Here is a 15536-nt window from a genome sequence, read left to right as displayed (position 1 = left end):
TGTCCCCACAAAGGATAAAAAAAACTGAACTATTCTTGATTGCTAAAATAAAGTAAACGCGGGAAATATCGCTCAGAAAGGAAAGTTAAAGTTAAAGTACCAATGATAGTCACACACACACTAGGTGTGGTGAAATTTGTCATGTGCATTTGACCCATCCCCTTGATCACCCCTTGGGTGTTGAGGGGAGCAGTGGGCAGCAGCGGTGCCGCACCCGAGAATTATTTTTGGTGATTTAACCCCCAATTCCAACCCTTGATGCTGAGTGCAAGGCAGGGAGGTAACAGGGTTTGAACTTACAACCTACCCATCTCAGGGTGGACACTAACCACTAGGCCACTGAGTAGGTAAGACATATAGAAAAGTAGGTAGCCATGTAGGTTAGGCTGACCATACGTCCTCTTTTCCCCGGACATGTCCTCTTTTGCGGCGGTGTCCGGGCGTTTTTTTTTAAATGCATCAAATGTCCGGCATTTTGAATTAGGGTTGCGTGTATTTTCAATGTAGGTCCAGGGTTAAGTTACCGGATATATATATATATATATATATATATATATATATATATATATATATATATACATATATATGAAATATTCGAGTTGGTGAATTCTTGCTGTAAATATTGTAGCGGCTGGCTACGGGGTGTTAGCCGATGGCTTTGGCTGGGGGGCGGGACTTCCGGGGAAGTTAGGGAAGTGACGCTATTGACAGGAAGGTGAGTGTAAAGTCAACATTTTTAACTCCAGTAAATGAGTTATTTTAGTATTTGTGAGTCCATGGAAACTTCACTTTTATCTCCCGCTGGATCCACATCGTTCGAGGATGGAGACAGGCTAGGTGTTAGCTTCAAGCTAACCAGCACCCGAGCAGACTCCTCCACCTCAAAAACATACTTTGCAGGTCAAAAAACGGGGCAGTTGTTTTCCTCTTGAAGTGTTAATGTACGAGGAGTGTTCAAAAGGAGTCTTCTGAAGAAGTGGCTGACAAGTTAGCATCGCTGACAGTGACGTCACCACCGTCATTGTATACTGAAGCAGAGATGGTGACTGTGTGTTATGATAAACGCGATAGATTTATGAGATTTAAGTTTTTATTATCAATAGCAATGGCGTCAAAAGGGTGCCAAAGAGGCCATTTGCGGCCCACAGCTAATGTTTTAAAGGCCCACGGCACATTCTAAAAATGCTATTAAAATAAACTAAAACATAACAAAAGTGAAATAAAAAAGCTTAAAGGTGAAATGTAATTTAGAAAAAGTTGCAATGTTGACTAAGAAAACAAAGCTGTTTTTTTTCTTTCAAACTGTCATTGCTCAAAACATAATATTGAATCAAAATAAATGTTATGAATTATTGACCAATCCAAGGTTCCCATTACTTGACATCAAATATTCCACTAAGAAAAATATTTTTGGTGGGAGATTTTGCATATTTTGTGTGTTTGCCATTAAAAACAGTTTTGTTTGACAAAAAAGGGCGGAAAACAAACTAACAGAAAAACAACATAAAAAAACTAAAACATTTTGAAATGAGGGATAGATGTGAAGTTGATGTAGATTCCAGAGATTTAAGCGTTAAATATAAAATGTATGTATGCCCTGGCACATCATTGTCATCATTTCATGACCCAAGAAAAACACTTTTTACACTTTTATACTGAAATAAATACACCTCCAACTTATTAAATAAAAACATAGAAAAAACTACCAGCAGCGGTAAAGTTTGGATCCATGAAGGAAGGAAGAAAGCGAATGAATGTTTATAACTGAATACATTTACACACATTTTTTTTCTTTTTTTATTATTATTTTTAATGAATTAACGTTTATGACAACCTTTTTCCAAAACACGATATAGAATGTGAGATACAACAGGCATATTTTGTGTGTTTGCCATTAAAAACAGTTTTGTTTGACAAAAAAGGGCGGAAAACAAACTAACAGAAAAACAACATACAAAAACTAAAACATTTTGAAATGAGGGATAGATGTGAAGTTGATGTAGATTCCAGAGATTTAAGCGTTAAATATAAAATGTATGTATGCCCTGGCACATCATTGTCATCATTTCATGACCCAAGAAAAACACTTTTTACACTTTTATACTGAAATAAATACACCTCCAACTTATTAAATAAAAACATAGAAAAAACTACCAACAGCGGTAAAGTTTAGATCCATGAAGGAAGGAAGAAAGCGAATGAATGTTTATAACTGAATACATTTACACACATTTTTTTTCTTTTTTTATTATTATTTTTAATGAATTAAGTAACGTTTATGACAACCTTTTTCCAAAACACGATATAGAATGTGAGATACAACAGGATAATGAATTAATTTATCATTTGTTTTCAAAACGCTTACAAAAAAGTGGGACCCCAAAAATTTACTGTGGGACCCCATTTTTATGACTTGATGGGGTGCCTGGGACCCCATTTTAAAAATCCCTAGCGGAACCCCTAAAGGGGAGGGGAAAAATATGTTTTGCGAGACCTCACGAAAAAAACATTTCCTATGTCAGTGAACCGGAAATAAAACAGACAAAGCGATGGAGGAGCTTACCCATCATTCGTGGGAGAAGTTTATTGATTTCTATTCTAGTATTGGCCTAACATATAATGACTTCAAATCCAAAGCAATCGCTTTTTTTGTTTTAACTTTATTCATTTTTTCTAGTCCTTCGCTATTAATATCATCATCCACAAATCTTTCATCCTCGCTCAAATTAAATGGGGAAATTGTCGTTTTCTCGGTCCGAATAGCTCTTGCCGCTGGAGGCTCCCATTATAAACAATGTGAGGACGTGAGGAGCCCTCACCCTTGTAACGTCATCGTCTGCGACTTCTGGTACAGGCAAGGCTTTTTTTATCGGCACCGAAAGTTGCAAACTTTATCGTCGATGTTCTCTACTAAATCCTTTCAGCAAAAACATGGCAATATCGCGAAATGATCAAGTATGACACATAGAATGGACCTGCTATCCCTGTTTAAATAAGAAAATCAAATTTCAGAAGGCCTTTAAGCAAATAGTAAAAAGGCCAATTAAAGCGTTTCTTTAGTCCTGCAGAGAGCAGGGGTGATGTGGGTCATATTATGTATTTTATCCCCCACAATGTAAACATCTACATTTCATTTGGCAGAGGGCATAAGATGGCTGCGGAATCCTATGACAAGTGCATCCATACTGCGAATAAAGGGAACACAACCATGCAAATGAGTGTGGCAGATGGAGGGAAATAAATAAATAAAACACTCACCATATTGCAGACAGACAAGTACAGCTGTTTTCATCAAAGCCATGGCACTTTTCATCTCCCGCTAATGATTGACTACTCTCTCGTTGTTGCTCCTCTCCGGGCTCGCCAGCGATCATCCCGACACTGCCAAGGAGCGTCTATCAACCGATCATCCCGACACTGCCACGGAGCGTCTATATGAACCGACATGAGCGGATTATTGCAAACACACATGAACAAACAACAACACGTCATTGGCGCCAAGGCGGGTAATGCAAACGTGTGTAAAGTACTGCCTTCGTCACCTACCAGTGGCAGGTCTCACACACAATAGCGGCCGTTCAATCCAAACGCAAATGGTATTCGTCGCCGCGCCGTCCGGTTAACGTCCTAAAGTGATGCCCGCGTCATTGTGAAAATCATTAGAGGGGGGCGGGCACGAACCGCTTCAAAGAAGTCAGACCTGTTTCTATTGGTCCAATAAGAGACGTCATCGTTCCGTCACCGGAAACGGCCGCTATTTAGAAAAATATAATCAAACGCGGTACCGGAAGTAGTTTTCATTGCACAATGTATTTTTGGTTTGTTTATTTAAAAAAAAAAGTTAATTAATTTTTTTATTCGACATAATCAAAACCGGGGTTGTTTTCAGGATAAAGACGATGATGCTTTTTGGTGGATTCATTTTAACCGTTAATAAAAAAAAAAACATTTGTATTCAGTCATTTGTGGAGCTAAAGATAGAATTTGAATATTTTTAATATTTTAGTGTAGAACTTTTTACTACATTTTTGTTGTTTAAATGTGCTATATGAATAAAGCGCATTATATTGCATATATACACGCACACACACACACACACATATATATATATATTTAAACATAAATATATATATATACACATATGTATACATATATACATATATTCACATTTATACTTATAAATAAATATATACATACACATATGTATATGCATGTATACATATATACACATATATACACATATTTTTATATACATGTATATAAATATATATACATATACATACCTATATATATATATATATATATATATATATATATATATACCTATATATATATATATATATTTATATATATATATATATGTGTGTGTGTGTATATATATATGTATATATATATATATATATATATATGTATATATATATATATATATATATATATATATATATATATATATATTTATATATATGTTGGAGCCTATTTATATTATTTATTTAATAATTGTTTTGACAATGTAATTCAATAATGCCAATGAAGATGTAGATTATTTATTGGATGTTTTAGATGAATTATGATTGATTGATTGATTGTTTTCAGCTGCTCACGCTCCTCCTGGTGGGCAACTTCCTCCTCCTATAATTAGGAGGACAGCACAGCTGGGTGCTGCCTTTGTCTGTATGTCATACTGAAGGAGTGGGGAGTGATATTGTTTGTTTACCACTAAATAAGTTTATTTGTATTATATAGAAAGATATATATATGTATATGTACATACACACATATACAATATACATACATGTACACATACATACAGGACTGTCTCAGAAAATTTGAATATTGTGATAAAGTCCTTTATTTTCTGTAATGAAACTAAAAACATGGAAATGTCATACATTCTGGATGCACTACACATCAACTGAGATATTGCAAGCCTTTTATTATTTTAATATTGCTGATTATGCATCTCCATCTCCTGTACATATACAAACACATTATATATATATATTAGGGGGGTAGGCAAATTAATGCGTTAATTACGAGTTAACTCATTAATCTATTAACGCCTACAATTATTTTATCGCACATTTGCGTATGTTGTTTACATGCATTTATTTTGTTAACGCCTTATCTTAACAAGATGGCGTCGAGGGGCTCTTGGTAAAGATGGAACATTTGGCAAAAATACCGGACAATTCTGCAAATGTCATGGCTGGCTTACAGCGTGGTCACTCCGGGATCACTTACGACCGCCAGACAATTCTGAATGTGGATAGATCGGCCCGTTTTGGACTGAATGACGCGTGCTTGCTAGAACGGCTAGCTAGCATGGGAGTACTTTGCCGGCTACATCCAGCGGCCTGTGAAGCAGCGGAGTATATGTGTTGTCTGTCTATTTATCAATAATGCAGACCAGGAGTGTTGGCTGAGTTCTTAACGTTTACTTTCAGAGCGTGCATATCACAACATACAAGATGCCGTCATGGCAACACAACCTATACCGGGCTACCGCGCATGCTCGTCACTCCTGTTGCATAATGGGTAGGGTAGTTCTTTTTTCCCTGGCTCATAACATCACCATATAGTACCATGTACATGCGTTCAGTTTATCAAAGCACCAAGCAAACAATCGCAAAATTCCCATCATATCAATTCCTAGATATGGTCATAATTATTTTAAGTGCACTACGCAGAATAAACACAACATTATTATTATTGCTACTACAGATAATTTGATAAAAAATTCCCTAAAACAGCCCACTACCTATAATATAGGTTTTTTAAACATAAGATCCCTGATAAAAAAAAAAAAATGTTTCTGCTGTTACCTCAGAAATTGCCTGTTCAGATGTTATGGTTGTGGCTCAGAGATTTGTATGTAGATTATATTTATTTTCCATAACAAACATGATAACTCAAATACCCTGGCGGTGGTAATAAGCTTAAATGTTTGTATTTACATTTTTTGAGTTGATTTTCATAAAATATGCTATTTAACTGCTACTGTTTAACAAGGACTGATTTAAATTGTGTTTGCACAACAAATGTTTTGGCGCTTTTGTTCATGTGGGGGAATATTCCAATAAAGGTGCACTACACATTACTTTTGAATTCATTATTGGGCTTTGCGTATAAAATGCAGTTAATCGCAATTAATCGGAGAAATAGTGCGATTAACTTTGATTAAAATGTTTAATAGTTGCCCAGCCCTAATACATATACACACACACATATATATATATATATATATATATATATATATATATATATATATACAAACACACATATATATATATATACAGTATATATATATATATACACACACACACATATATATATACACACACATATATATATATACACACATATATATATATATACATATATATATACACACACACACATATATATATATATATATATATATATATATATATATATATGTAGGTGTGGGAAAAAATCACAAGACTACTTCATCTCGAGATGAAGATGAAGAGATGAAGTAGTCTTGTGATTTTTTCCCACACCTACATATTGCGCTCTACCACGGTATCGAGCACTATTCTCCGGATAATCCAATCAAGACATATATATATATATATATATATATCTTTATATATATATATATATATATATATATGTGTATATATATATATATATATATATATATAAAGATATATATATATCTTTATATATGTATGTATATATATATATATATAACTGCTGTGTACCCGTCCCGTCAATAATCCACACACAGGCTGGTTTGGATGAAGTGGTTCTTTACTGGTAGCTGCAATGAGTGATCGGAATGCACATACACACAATATGTGGTTAGCACCTCTGCTGGTTTCGATGTCATTAGCAGAGTGCAGGAAGTTTGCTCAGGTACATAACATTTTCATATTTTTTACAAATACATGAAATACAATTACAGGTGTAACTTAATACAATGGTTTCTAACAGTATACTTTTTTCGTGTGATCGTATAGTGGTTTTAACTTGCTTTTATCTTCACTGGTATTACAATCAATTCAATACAATATATTTTTAACTTGTTTTTTAACCAAAATCATCCTTTTTTATATATTTATGAAATAGAAAATAGAAAAGTACAAAATACAATACAAGACATGACATGACAAAATCATTAAATGGACCTTTACCACCCTCTGTTGGCGACTAGCGAAAATGACAGACCACGTTGTGTCCATGCCAAAATGTCGGACAATTCAAACTTAAACATGAACGTACGGACACGTAACACGCACATAGTGCAACAATTATTACCTCCAATGAGTGATCGGAATACACATACACACAATATGTGGTTAGCACCTCTGCTGGTTTCGATGTCAATGGGGGAAAATAATATCGACTTCAGTGCAACATAGTAGTACATCTAACGTGAGCAACAACCAATTCAAAACGAAGATTCCACAACATGGTATTTCAACTGCTGTTCAATAACTGTGTATCTTACAATAAATATCACGTTAGCTTTAGTGTAATTTACAATATTTTGCGGAGCAATATCGGAACATGTCTTACCATTAGCAGAGTGCAGGAAGTCTGCTAATAGCTTCCGGTTTCCGGTCATATTTACAGATTTTCAGGTACCAGCAGATGGCGCAATTGGACCTCATTGCATTACAAAACAATATACATATTTTAGCAGGAATTTCACTCAAATAATCAAAGTATTTTTTATACCCGTTACATACACCCCCCTGGAATTCTGCTAAATTTAGGAGTGCAATACTTTAGACAAATACAAAAAAAATAAGTGCATTACTAGGAACAAAACTGGTGTGCATGTCAGTTCTAAAACTCTCTCAAAAAGGAGTGTGAAAAGAAAGAAGGTGATCAATCTCCTGACCAAACACAGACTCAGAGATGTCTATTACACCTCTGAAATGCAACATGTTGTTCCTATAGCTTCAAGTACTACTTAGACTCTGCTTTGGTCAAATACTTTCATAACTCAAACTGAAATTGCATCTCTAAAGAACTTAAACAAGGAACTAACAGATACTGTGGACACAGAATCCTCATCTACGACTTGTTTATTCATCTGACAAATAAGGCGTTGCGGAGGGTTCATGGAACTACGATCCCTGAGACCATAACGGCCAGGCTGTGTGCAAATTGCTTGAGCTAAAGGGCCTGGAACGTCATTGTTTAGAATGTCATTGTCCGGGGAGTCAATGCCTTGTTGAGAGTCTTTGTCAGTGGGAGCAACATCTGTGGGGATATTGTCAGGAGAGTCAGTAGTATCCAAAGGGATCACATCTGGATGGACAGTTACAGGAGGGGCAACTTCTGTGTCAATGACTATATCTTCAGAGCACTGTGGTGAACCTTCCGCACCATTGACAGCAGCATGGTCAACATCTTCAGGGACTCGCTGACTGTCCTGACAGGATGCGGTGACTGAGAGAGAGTCGGACTGAGCAGCATCAGACTTCCGTTCAAACGAGTCATCCTCTTCTTGAGAATGGACTTCGTCTTCTGAATGGACTTCCTCTTCATTTGTCCGCATCAGCCAGTTGACTGTACGTACATCACTGTCTTCCACCAGATCAGGCACGTCAGGACATACATCACTTCCATGCGCAGCAGCATCACATTCAGAGTGCTCAGAGACATTGTCCAGATCTCTGTCACAGGGCAGGAAGCTAATAGAGAGTAGTAGATTCCGGTGAACGACTCTCTCTCTGCCTGTCAGGCAATCCTTGACTCTGTAGACATTGAGTTCAGGTCTGACTGAAATGACTTCATAAGGGGTCGACTCCCATTTGTCTGCAACCTTGCGTTTTCCTGGCACACCTCTGTTAGCAATCAGCACTCTGTCTCCAACGACGAGGGGTGAGCCCTTGACTTTGCGGTTGTATAACTTGGCGTGGCGAGTCTGTTCCCTGACACTGTTCCTCTGCACAATCTGAGCAGCTTCATGTAGATCTTTCTTCAGTTGGGACACAAAGTCTGAGTGACTGACAACAGCGTCATTGGTGAGAGCATGCTGAAACATGACGTCGACAGGGAGACGAGGGATTCTTCCAAACATTAAGTAAAAGGGTGCAAACCCTGTTGTCTCATGCTCTGCGCAGTTGTAGCAAAAGGTAAGTTGCTGCAGCATTTGTGGCCACTTTGCTTTGGACTGAAGGGGAAGAGACCTGATCATACCTCCCAGGGTCCTGTTAAAACACTCTGTGACACTATTTCCCACGGGGTGATACGGAGTTGTATGGGACTCTAATCAGCTTGCTCTCAAAATTGGCTCCCTGGTCCGAATGGATGCGCCGAGGAAAGCCATAAATGAAAAAGAAGTCATTCCAGAGACGCCGAGCGACTTGCTTGGCAGTTTGATTCTTGCATGGGAAGGCATGTGCCATCTTGGAGAAGTGATCGGTCACAACTAGAACATCCGCAGACTTGTTCCCATGCTCAGCAGTCCAAAAGTCTATGCAGACCAACGCCATAGGCTCAGAGGTGACGATATTCTTGAGAGGCGCACGACTGTGTGGTTCTGGTGTCTTCCCTACTATGCAGCGCTGACAAGACTGAACATAGTTCACAACATCCTGTTCCATGCCACTCTGGAAGACTCGTCGCCTCACCAGAGACAAGGTACAATGCCGGCCTTGGTGACCTGCTGAGTCATGGAGACCTTGGAGGACTTTCTGCTTTAAAGAGTCTGGTACTATGAACTGGAGGATCTTTTTGTTCATCTGGGGATCCTTTCTAATCTTGTACAACATACCATCTGTATGGTCAGTATACTCCAATGTTTTAGAAGTTTGATCACACTATGTGACCCAACAGCTCGCTCACGCTTGGTAGGTCTCTTGTGTCTCTGTACAAAGTACATGGCCCTGCCTACTGTCTTGTCTTGCTCCTGTTGACCAACAAGCTGACTCTGTGGGAGTGCAGTGGACTGGTCTTCCTTCTGTAGAAGACTAAAGGCAGTGTCTGCCCCAATCATGAGACTCACACCTCCAGTAGACTGAGCACTGAAGATGGCAGTGACTTCCTCTGACGCAACTGAGCCTCCTGTGTTTGGTGAAATTGCCTCTTGCACTGGCCTATCTGATGTTTCACCACCTTCGTTCACAACAGCTTGACAGTTGTTGGATACTCTGAACACCTCTTGTACCGTTCTGTAATTCACACCACTGACTTGTTCCCACAGTGAGGCATAAGGTTCGGTGACAAGGCGATGACCCACATACGACTGGACAAATGGCTCACGGCTCAATGCGTCTGCTACAACGTTCTTTGGGCCGGGTATGTACTTCAAGTCAAAGTCATAAGCAGCGAGCTTTGCTACCCACCGCTGTTCACACGCGTCAAATCTGGGTTTGGTGAGGATATATGTCAAGGGGTTATTGTCAGTCCATGTGGTAAAGTGTCTGCCTTTCAACCAGTGGCTGAATTTGTCGCATACTGCCCATTTCAAGGCAAGAAATTCGGTGCGCAGGGTAGTTCAGCTGGGAGCGAGAGAGTGTTCTACTCGCAAAGGCGACAGGTCTGGCTACCTTTCCACCAGGCAGAAGTTGCGACAAGACAGCTCCAATCCCATCAAAGGATGCATCGACAGCCAGAATGAACGGGGCAATGAAATCTGGGTGGGCTAGAGTGACACTTGTCATGAGGTCGTGTTTCAGTGTCTCGAACGCAGTCTGGCATGCGTTGGACCAATCAGCAGGAGTCAGCTTCACAGGACCTCCTTTCTTCACAGGTTTGCGACCTTTCTTGCGCTTGCACTGAGCACTAGGTTCAGCTGTGAGCCTGAACAGCGGTTTAGCCTTCGCAGAACATGCCTCAATTAAACTTTGGTAGTACATCACCATGCCTGAAAATGATCTGATTTTACTAGAACAAGGTGTTTTACCATCGGTTTCCATGAGGTCTGAGACCTGTAGGTCATTTATGGCTCTGACCTTCTCAGGGTCTGTCTGAACTCTATCTTTACTGATGACGTGCCCGAGAAATTTCACAGTCCTCCTGAGGAAGAAACACTTCTTGGGTGAGAGCTTAAGGTTGTGCTCCTTGAGGCGGGCAAACAACATCTGCAGGCGTTTGAGTGCAACTTCCTCCGTAGGTGCGAATACCATCAGATCGTCAAGGTAACACAATAGGCTCGTGAAATTCTCGTCACCAAATATTGACATCATCATCCTCATGAAGGTAGCTGGACTGTTGCAAAGGCCCTGAGGGAGACGGTTATATTCATGAAGTCCAAAGGGTGATGAGAATGCTGTATACTTTTTGTCATCAGGGTGCAAGGGGACATTATAGAAGCCTGATGTTAGGTCCATTGTGGAGAATAAAGCATTCCCACCAAGTGCGGCTAGAGCATCTGCTTGATGTGGCAGTGGGTAGGCATCCTTCACAGTTCTTGCGTTGAGCCATCTGAAGTCAGTGTATACTCTAAGGTCTCCATTCCGCTTCCATACGAGAACGAGTGCAGATGCATATTCACTGTTGGACTTTTGAATAATGCCTTTTTCCTCCAACTCATTCAGAGTCGTTCTGTTTGTCATTTTGGCTTGGTGGTATGCGCCTGTATGGTAGACGGAACGGCTTGTCATCAACAAGGTGGATACGATGCACAAACTCTTTGGCCTCTCCGCAGTCCATCTTGTGTCTGGAGAAAATTTATTCATATTCTTCAATAATGTGAACAAGCTTATCTTTCCACTGCAGTGACACTTCGCATGACTTCAGATTGATGTCTTGCAGACCCAGAGTCTCCAGTGCACACACCATGTCCTCTTCTGACCTCGGATGCACATCTTCGCTCTGCACACACTGCATGTTGCATTTGACCTCCTCTGCTTTGGGTAGATCTTCCACTCCGATACGGGGGGACACATCTGCGATTTTGGCGTTTCTTCTCAACACCACAGTTCTGTCTGTAGGGTTAATGACTTTAACGGGCACCCATCGATCTCCCGAAAGTGGAGTGATAACCCTTCCAACAAGGATTTGTTTGGGTCTGGCTTTAGACTGGGTTGGCTCAACTACCACGGTACTGCCTACTGACATCACAGCTGACTCAGGTAACTTTCCCCAAACAAGGTGCTCACTCTGTGGTTTCAGTGTTACACAACTCTTGACTTTCACTGTTCCCACCTTATCTGGAATGCTTTCCCCTCTCAATCTCTCTGTGTTGGACAGAAGTGACAAAAATTGGCACTGGTCATCAGTCTGACCATTGTCGGGCGAGGAAACAAGCCTCCAGTAGCCGTCAGTGCTCTTTAGTCGAGTTAGGATATGCTTGATAGCATTGCTGCCAAAGATCATTGCTTCTGTCTGGCCAGGTACAACCATTACCGGAACAATCATCCTGCATCCGTAAACGGTAACATCAAGGTTATACATGTCTTTGGGGGAAACGCGATGTCCACCGCAGCCTACAATGACATAATCATCAGCTGTGTCCTTTGTCATGTCGGGGCATTGCTGCAGCAGGGACTCAACAGCAGACTCACTTATTGTAAAGGGCTATTGACCCGTTGTCTAACAGTGCTTAGAAAGTGGGGCTATTGTTTACAAGTACAGGCGTGTAGAACAGGCTATCAGTCTCTGCTATTCTGTGGGATCCCTGAAATATCAGTTTCTTGGATGAGACTACTGTACTGCCACTGTAACTGCTGTGCGACTTAGAGAGGGATTCAATATCAAGCATGTCGGGCTTCTCATAACTGGTGGGAGGTTCAATTAGCTGATCTGCACGGTCCTCCCCTGTGTGCAGATCGGTCAGTTTTCCTGAGGCTGTAGAGTGGTCCTCCTCGCTGGACAGTCACGACGTGAATGGCCTGGAGCATAGCACTTGAAACAAAGCCTCTTCTCCCGGCAATGGGAGAAAGCACTGTGACCGTCATCTTGGCAAATAATGCATGGCATGTCAGTAAACCCGTCAACTCTGTTCTCAAGACACCTAGGTGGAGCTCTCTTCCTCACTTGTGACTGGTTAGAGGTTCCACACAGCAGAACCTTTTCCAACATAGCCATCACCTCCGCTAGGGGGACATACTGAGGGCTTTGGGTCTGAGGTGGCATGTGACCACTGCGGTCAGGGGCTGGACTATGGCCCACCTGAGCTGCGTGTACTGCGATGTCAGTGTGTACCGGGGGGGTTGCTTTGCAGCTCATATCAGCATGGTACTCGTTCAGCACCTCCAGTACTTCACACACTGACCATTTGTCGACTGCTTTGGATCTAAAAGTGAGGGCCAGGTCTTTGCAGGGACAGTTCCTATCAAACATACGAGTCACCTCCGTTTCCGGGTTGTCCAGCGTCTTGCCCTGCTCTCTCAGACAGTCAATGGCGAGGTCAGCTGCCCTGTTCAGTCTCAGCCAGTAGTCATAGGGGTCTTCCTGGTCTCTGGGCAAAGTCGAGTAAAAGTCAGCTAAGGGGACAGAAGAGTACCTCGTACAGCTAAAGTGTTTTCCAAGCAGACCATAAATCAGATCAGGCTGAGCATGCATATCAATATTACTGTTCCTAATGCCAAACTTCACTACATCTTTAGCTTTTCCCCTCAAATGCATAAGGATCTCCGCAGCCTGCTCCTCGACTCTAACATTACTCCTCTTAATGAATGTTCTCATTAGATCTTCCCATTCATGCACCTTAATTGAATCCGAACCATCTCCTACAAATGATGGTGGTTCCTTAACCTTCCTTTGTGTGACAACCTGAACCTGAGATGCATCAGACACATGGCTAGGTTGACTCAGCGTGCTTGTTACATTCTTTGTGAAAGTTGAATCAGGAGTTACTGTGTTATGCGGCTGCATATGCGACATGATGCTATCAGCTAGCTGTTGACCTATCTCCTGAATAACAGTCCTCATCTGGTCAGCTACACACTCAGAGACGTCACTAACAGGATTTGGTGTAAATGTGATTTGAGGCAAAGAGCTAGTGCGCTGGTTTGCTGCATTTTGCACGCTAGGATTGGACACTGCGTCTAATGAGGGCAAACTAACACCTGGGGCAGGACTGTCAACAGAAAATGGGATGGGAGTAGGCATACCCCTGCCTCTGCCAATTTGAATGGGTGTGCCAAACTTTGGGAAAAGTGGATTACTCTGAAAAGACATGTTTCAAAAATGTCTGCCAAAAAACAGTACAGTCCACTCCACTTTGTGAAATCGTCAATAAAAAAATGGCAAATACAGTCAAAATGATAAAACAAATCACCAGTCTGTGTGACACGTTACTGCTATGCCACATAAATTATCTGTACCGCTGCGACACACTATAATGAGCTTCACTGCAATATATGCTACCCTTGTAAAATTTGAACACACAAATACTGTGAACCGATGGCTTCATGGAGCGATGTGGTAGACAGGACGGTCACCGGTTCGACGAACTCGATAGAAGTCTCAGGTCACGGCACCAATGTAACTGCTGTGTACCTGTCCCGTCAAGAATCCACACACAGGCTGGTTTGGATGATGTGGTTCTTTACTGGTAGCTGCAATGAGTGATCGGAATGCACATACACACAATATGTGGTTAGCACCTCTGCTGGTTTCGATGTCATTAGCAGAGTGCAGGAAGTCTGCTCAAGTACATAACATTTTCATATTTTTTACAATTACATGAAATACAATTACAGGTGTAACTTAATACAATGGTTTCTAACAGTATACTTTTTTCGTGTGATCGTATAGTGGTTTTAACTTGCTTTAATCTTCACTGATATTACAATCAATTCAATGCAATATATTTTTAACCTGTTTTTTTAACCAACATCATCCTTTTTTATATATTCATGAAATAGAAAATAGAAAAGTACAAAATACAATACAAGACATGACATGATAAAATCATTAAAAGGACCTTTAGCACCCTCTGGTGGCGACTTCTGAAAATGACAGACCACGTTGCGTCCATGCCAAAATGTCGGACAATTCAAACTTAAACATGAACGTACGGACACGTAACACGCACATAGTGCAAAAATTATTACCTGCAATGAGTGATCGGAATGCACATACACACAATATGAGGTTAGCACCTCTGCTGGTTTCGATGTCTATGGGGGAAAATAACATCGACTTCAGTGCAACATAGTAGTACATCTAACGTGAGCAACAACCAATTCAAAACGAAGATTCCACAACATGGTATTTCAACTGCTGTTCAATAACTGTGTATCTTACGATAAATATCACGTTAGCTTTAGTGTAATTTACAATATTTTGCGGAGCAATATCGGAACATGTCTTACCATTAGCAGAGTGCAGGAAGTCTGCTAATAGCTTCCGGTTTCCGGTCATATTTACAGATTTTCAGGTACCAGCAAATGGCGCAGTTGGACCTCATTGCATTACAAAACAATATACATATTTTAGCAGGAATTTCACTCAAATAATCAAAGTATTTTTTATACCCGTTACATATATATATATATATATATATATATATATATATATATATATGCATTTTTATAAACATATATATACAGTATAGGGGGCAGCACGGTGGAAAAGGTGTTAGTGCGTCTGCCTCAATACGAAGG

At 40.3% G+C, this 15536-nt stretch overlaps 1 protein-coding gene across 1 annotated transcript in view; it reads right to left on the bottom strand.

Annotated features, from left to right (window-relative positions):
- igsf8 (immunoglobulin superfamily, member 8) overlaps window positions 1-3682 on the bottom strand; it is a 50569-nt gene extending 46887 nt beyond the window's left edge. Inside the window, exons 1-2 of the mRNA XM_061886425.1 lie at window positions 3547-3682; window positions 3259-3431 (exon numbers count right to left, since the gene is read on the bottom strand). Of these exons, the coding sequence (XP_061742409.1) occupies window positions 3259-3313 (55 nt within the window). The 5' untranslated portion in view covers window positions 3314-3431; window positions 3547-3682. The remainder of the gene's footprint in view (window positions 1-3258; window positions 3432-3546) is intronic.
- Window positions 3683-15536: the final 11854 nt, after the last annotated feature.

This window comes from Nerophis ophidion, linkage group LG02 (assembly GCF_033978795.1).
Source record: "Nerophis ophidion isolate RoL-2023_Sa linkage group LG02, RoL_Noph_v1.0, whole genome shotgun sequence".
Taxonomy (NCBI): domain Eukaryota; kingdom Metazoa; phylum Chordata; class Actinopteri; order Syngnathiformes; family Syngnathidae; genus Nerophis; species Nerophis ophidion.
This window is presented reverse-complemented; position numbering and strand designations above follow the sequence as displayed.